Raw genomic sequence first — 6674 nt, forward strand, 5'->3', positions numbered from 1 at the left:
ATACACACAAACACACACACAGTGGCTGTGTGGTAAGTAGCTTGCTTACCAACCACATGGTTCCGGGTTCATTCCCACTGCGTGGCACCTTGAGCAAGTGTCTTCTACTATAGCCTCAGGCCTTGTAAGTGGATTTGGTAGACGGAAACTGAAAGAAGCCCGTCGTATATATGTATGTACATATATATGTGTGTGTATATGTTTGCGTGTTTGTGTTTGTCCCCAACATTGCTTGACAACCGATACTGGTGCGTTTACATCCCCATAACTTAGCGGTTTGGCAAAAGAGACTGATAGAATAAGTACTAGGCTTACAAAGAATAAGACCTGGGGTCGATTTCTTTGACTAAAGGCGATACTCCAGCATGGCCGCAGTCAAATGACTGAAACAAGTAAATGAGTAAAAGAGTGTATATATTCTGTCAGACTAACAATTATGTGTTATAATCATATACATACACAATGCACACACACACAAACAAACAAACGTCAGGCTTCCATACAGTATTGGTTGACCCAGGGCTACAGTAGAAGACTCTTGCCCAAGGTGCTGTGCAGCAGGACTGAACCCAAAAACATATGATTGAAACGAAGCTTGTTAATCACACAACCATGTCGACACTTATGATAAAGAAAGTAAATTATTAAAAAAATGCAGCACAAGCAAAGCTGCCCTACTTACCCTGCAGGGTAGGCAATAGCTCCAGTATTTGGGTCACATGTCAATCCTGCCGTTGAACTAATGGTTAATCCTAATACTTTCTCCAATGTAACCTAAAAATAAAAATAGGCATTTAAATATTGAAAATAAAAAATAAAATAAATATTGATTTCTTTGACTGCAACAATATTTTGAATCTTTTTGAATTAGAAATTTATATATTAATATTTTATTATTAATTAGAGAAATGAATATTATCGATAAATAAGGAAATCAATATTAAAAAAAAAATAATTACATACACCCAATTACAGAAACAATATTTTTAATTATTTATTTATTGTAATTAATATTTTTATTATCAAAGCAGTGAGCAGGCAGAAATATTAGCATGTCAGACAAAATGGTTAGCAGCAATTCTCTTTACATTCTGAGCTCAAAACTCACTGAGGCCAAGTTTGCCTTTCATCCTTTTGGGGTCAATCAACTTGCCCACTTCCCTTGCTGGCTTTGTGCCAAAATTAGAAAGAACTACTACTACTACTACTTAAAAAAAAGATAAGAGGGAGAGCACTAGATATTTAGATATATTGCTTTATATACTGAGTTTAAAACCAACCAGATCCAATCTTGCCATAGTCAATTATTACATATTGGCTGGAATAGATAGTGTCAGATAAAATGCCTTGCAGTATTTAATTATAGCCCCTTACATTCTGAGTTCAAATCCCACCAAGGTCAACATTACCTTTCAACCTTCCAAGCTTGATAAAAAAAATCAATGTATTTTAATGGACTAACCCCTCTTCAACAAAGGACATGCTCAACTGGTTACGGTCAAACAAATGATAAGCAAATCTGTGATATTGAGCAAAATATTTGCTGTAGTTTATCTTTTATACCAAGACAAAAGGATGGACATGATAACACTTCCAATCAGAAGCCATGAGAGCTAGTGCCTGGTACTGCATCAGGGCAATAATAATAATAATAATATTATTATTATTAATAATATTATTATTATTATTAATAATATTATTATTATTATTAATAATATTATTATTAATATTATTATTAATAATATTATTATTATTAATAATATTATTATTAATAATAATAATAATAATAATAAGTAGTAGTAGTAGTAGTAGTAGTAGTAGTAGTAGTAAGGCAAGCTGGCAGAATTGTGAGCAAGCTGGACAAAATGCTACTAAGCATTCCATCCCAATTCCACAAAATTCAACTTTACCGTTCATTCTTTTGGGGTTGATAAAATAACTACCAGTTGAACACTGTGGATGATTTAATCAATTAAGCCCCTCCTCTGAATCTGCTAGTTTTGTGCCAAAATTTGAAAGCATTATTATAACTATTGTTGTTATTAAGGTGGTGAGGTGGCAGGATTGTTAGCACGTCAGGCGAAATGCTTAGCAGTATTTGATCTACTGCTACATTCTGAGTTCAAATTTCACTGAGGTCAACTCTGCCCTTCATCCTTTCGGAGTTCATAAATTAAGTAGCAGTCAAGTACTGGAATCAATGTGATCGATTGTCCCCCTCCCCACAAAAATCCAGGCCTTGTGCCTATAGTAGAAAGGATTATTATATCTAATACTTTGTAAAGCTGTAAAATTCATCACCATTTCCATTCTCTGGTAATTAAATAAGCACAAGAGATTAAATTTCTATAAAAATAAAGGTTTTTATCTACTAAAACAGAACACCTCCCACCACCTTTTTTTGTTTTGTGTTATTAGCAAGAAGGGGAAGAGCATTGGACATCACCCATTTCAGTCAGAATATTGAAGATTGGTGGAAGAAAGGGCAGTTATCCTCTGATTTGAGACCTTGAGCAAATGGTTGTAACAGAGCAGACTCTACTGGTGCCCAACACTCAATGTCCAGCCAAGTGACAGTATCATACTTTAGCCACCACCTCCTCTCTTCTCCACACTTAGGCAATGTAGCTTTTTTTCTGTTCTTCTGTCCTGCAAATTATTTGATGACCTCACTAGTGCTTGTAGCACAAAAAAAAAATGCACCTAGTACACACAGTATAGTGGTAGACTTTAGAAAAACCATCCAGCCATAGAAACCATGCCAAAGCCAACATTGGAGCTTGATGCAGCCCTGTGGCTCATCAGATTCTATCAAACCATCCAACCTATGCCAGCATGGAAAATAGACATTAAATGAGGAGTAAGGAAATTTCACTGCCACTAGAAATTTAAACCAGCAACAGTCTGTGTGCCACCAGTCATAAAAGGAAACTGAAGTTGCTTTTGCTGTTAACAGAGTATTTAGTACATGAGGTCCTTCTCCATCTACACTCGCCTACCAAAACTAAGGTTGGGTATTAGCCACAATAAATTTACTAGTTCAAAAGGACCTGCAAAGAACATGGTTTCTGACCCTCTTAATCTGACAAATTTATATAGAAAGAAAATAATTATCCTAATATGACAATTGTATAGGTCTATGTGTATACAATAACTCAGTGTGTATATGAGTGAGAAAGAGAGAGAGTTCTAGATATGGAATGAGAGAATAAATTATATATGATGCAGACATAATCTGGGTAGGGATACAAATAATTTGAAAAAGCTTGTGTCAGTTTTTTTTTCCTTTTTTTTCCAGATCTACTTCAGATATTTGTAATGCTTATATTTAATGATACACTGACCAGAAATAGCAATCATTATGAGGAATTAAAGTTGCTTACTTCAAATGCATAATTCTCTGAATATATATATATATATATATATATATATATATATAATCATATCAAGAGAGAAGTAGTAATGACAACAATGGCATCAAAGAGAGAAAAGGAGAAACAGAGATGGTCAGACAGATATCATCATTTTACGTCCATTTTACAATGCTGCCATGGGCTGGATGTGTCATCACAAACCAAATAAGTTCTCATTTGAAGTTACTGCTCTCCAAGACAAATTAGGACCATATCTCACTCATACATAACATTTTTGGCACGGTTTATTTGTATGAAAGACATTCCTATCACCAATCATTTTACTGAGTACCAGAAATGGCGACTGTCATGTTCCTGGTAAAACTCAAGACCTCTCTACCTTTCATTGTTTCCATTCATTTGACAGTTACTTTATAGATAGTACTGAGTGCATTTTATCACTGCACCAGACTTAGAAACGCTTTTTTTTTTTTTTTTTTTTTTGTTCCCCAGCAGGACTAAAAGACTCCTGCCTACCCTATGTTGTTTCCATTTGTTCATTCATTCACCAATACAAAAGTATTGTTTCATTTTAAACAGGTAGAAGAGAGTTAGAACGAGAGTAATAGAAGAGAAAGAGTAATTGAAAAGAATGAGAGTGGCAGTCAGGAGCCAGATGGTGACAGAAGAGAATGTGAAAGAATTGAGTGAGACAACTATATGATGATTGTAAGGAGATTGATTAAAAACAGCATGAGCAGTGTAATAGGATGACAAGAAAGTGATATGAGGAAGTACTAAAAGATCACGAAAATGATAGGAGAAAGTGTGGTGAGGGAGTGAGAGAGAGAGAGAGAGAGAGAGTAGTAAAAAAAAGAGAAAGAGAGTGTGCTAGAAGAGGAGTGTGAGAGAGGGAGAGAGGTGAGGTAGAAAAGAGAGAGGGGAAAAGAGACTGATGGATGTCAATAATGAGTGAAAAGAATGTAAGAGGGAGCAGTGGATAGCAATAAAGATGAATGCATGGTAAGGGAATGGGAGTGATGGCTGTCAATGAGTGATTGGAAAAAGGAGCAAAAACTAGCAATAACGAAGGGTTAATGCCAAAGGAGAGACAAAGCCAATGCAATATTATATCTCTCATTAGATAAGTGATATGATGGGAGAAGGATATAATGACAGTAGGAAGGCACATAAATACGTAAGGAGGTGAATGGTAGAAGTGGGAGTAACAAAGAAAGGGAGATATACAAACAATGGCTGAAGGAGGCTTAACTGTAGGTATTACATGACCCACTCTATCATCATCATCAGCCCAGTACTTTGCTACATTAAGCCACATGAAGCTCAGCCTCTTGAGATCAGCCTTAACCACTTCATTCCATGTCTTCCTTGGTCTCCCACTGCCACAGATTCCATCCACTTTTTTTTTTACACAACTGGCATCTTTCACAAGCATCATCTAAACACATCACCAGCATAATTTTCTTTCTTTCACACTAGAGTCCCAGGGCAATCAAAGACTTATGGACTTGGAAGATGGAAACTAAAAAAAAGCTCATTGTGTGTGTGAGAGAGTATGTGTGTGTGAGCATGTGTCTGAGTGTGTGTGTGTGTCTGAGCGCGCATGTGTGTGTATCTGAGTCTGTGTGTGTGTAAGCACGCGTGTGTGTGTGTGTGTCTGAACATGTGTGCGTCTGAACATGTGTGTGTCTGAGCATGTGTGTATGTGTGTGTCTGAGCATGTGTGTGTGTGTCTCCATGCCTTGACTTTGTGTGATAGTTGCAAACCAGTATCACCATCATCCAAGTGGTACCCTTTGTTTCCAATCTTCTGTGAAAACATGTTAGGTTATGGGGAGAAATAAGTGAGGATTGGTGATAAGAAGGGCATCCAGCTGTAGAAAAAATTCTACCTCAAAAAATTCTGCCCAACCCATGCAAGCATGGAAAAGTGGATGTTAAGACAATGGTAACAATGATGATGTTATAACATATATTGTAAATACACAAATGTTAATGATTATAATGAACACTGTATATTAAATAGAGAGGAGGCTAAATGATTGCCTCACAGCTATTTCTACAACCTACATTCTGAGATCAAATTCTGATAAAACTTTGTTTTTCGTTTCATTAAGGCCAATAAATGAGGAGCAATTGTTGATATTTGGCCCATGTCAACACTAATCCAGCAGACCCTGTGGTTGTTGTTGTTCTAGCTACACCCACCTTGTCGTGATTAGGGCTATATTATCTAACTGAGGTCAGTAAAATATGAGCTAAGGAAGATTTGGTTGTTATTCCTAGCAGAGAGAGCAACAACCTAGAAGCCCCTTCATTAAATAATATTGCTATTGTCTAGTTTTAGGTCAACAGAACTATTTCATCTAATATAAGACAGTAGAAAACCAATGGAGAGAATTCAGGCTACTGTTTCTAGTAGGTTGCATGATTACACAGAAGCTCCCTTGTTGAGTGTGGTTGATTCCATCAACAATATCTTTCCTGCAAAATTGGCTTTGTGCCTTGTCAAACAAAATTGATGTATTTCTATCCCATTGGGGAGGAGGGGTCATGTTACAAAGATAAAATGAAGATATACAAGTGATCTGGCAGGTGATATAAAAGAAAAACAGTCTAGGTAAATGTAAATCACAGACAAGAGATATTGGCACCATAGCGAAAAGTCTCTAGATGGTAAAATAAACCTGAAACAGTAGAACTGTAAACATCAACATCCGATGGATTACAGAAACAAACATTTCTGTTTGAGCATGAGGTTGAAGTTCAGAATTGTTAAACTTGTTAAATGTCTAGGTCAATGGCACTGACCCATGGTTTAATGGTCAGTTTCTTGCTATGAGAAGGATGGGAGTAACGATAATTACTTCATTTAACAGAATACTGTACTATCAATGTTTAATGTTTAAATATCATTAATAATAATGATGTAATTCCACCAAGATTGACTTTGCCTTTCATCCTTTCAGGGTTGATAAAATAAGCACCAGTTGAGCACTGGGGTCAATGTAAGAGACTCGCCCCCTTGCCAAAAAATTTCAGGCCTTGTGCCTATAGTAGAAAGGATTTTATTAATGATAAAGCTCTTTTAGTCAGCTTCTAGATGGAATATTCCTTAACATTTATCTACTAATATGTACATTCTACTAGTAAAAGACTTCCAGAAATCTGTGTTTGTGATGCGGTTTCAATTCCTATCTCAGCCATTTCATTTAACCCCTTCCTAGACAAATTATATTCCAGAAAGCATTTCATTTTGAATCGATTTAAAATTCTTTTTTCCTTTTTTTTTTTTTTTTT

At 35.9% G+C, this 6674-nt stretch overlaps 1 protein-coding gene across 1 annotated transcript in view; it reads right to left on the reverse strand.

Moving 5' to 3' along the window:
- The window catches only part of LOC106882850 (uncharacterized), a 191012-nt gene that overhangs the window by 149371 nt on the left and 34967 nt on the right, over window positions 1–6674 (reverse strand). Inside the window, exon 2 of the mRNA XM_052971999.1 lies at window positions 683–774. Coding sequence (XP_052827959.1) covers window positions 683–774 — 92 coding nt within the window. The remainder of the gene's footprint in view (window positions 1–682; window positions 775–6674) is intronic.

The sequence above is a fragment of the Octopus bimaculoides genome, chromosome 11 (genome assembly GCF_001194135.2).
Source record: "Octopus bimaculoides isolate UCB-OBI-ISO-001 chromosome 11, ASM119413v2, whole genome shotgun sequence".
Taxonomy (NCBI): domain Eukaryota; kingdom Metazoa; phylum Mollusca; class Cephalopoda; order Octopoda; family Octopodidae; genus Octopus; species Octopus bimaculoides.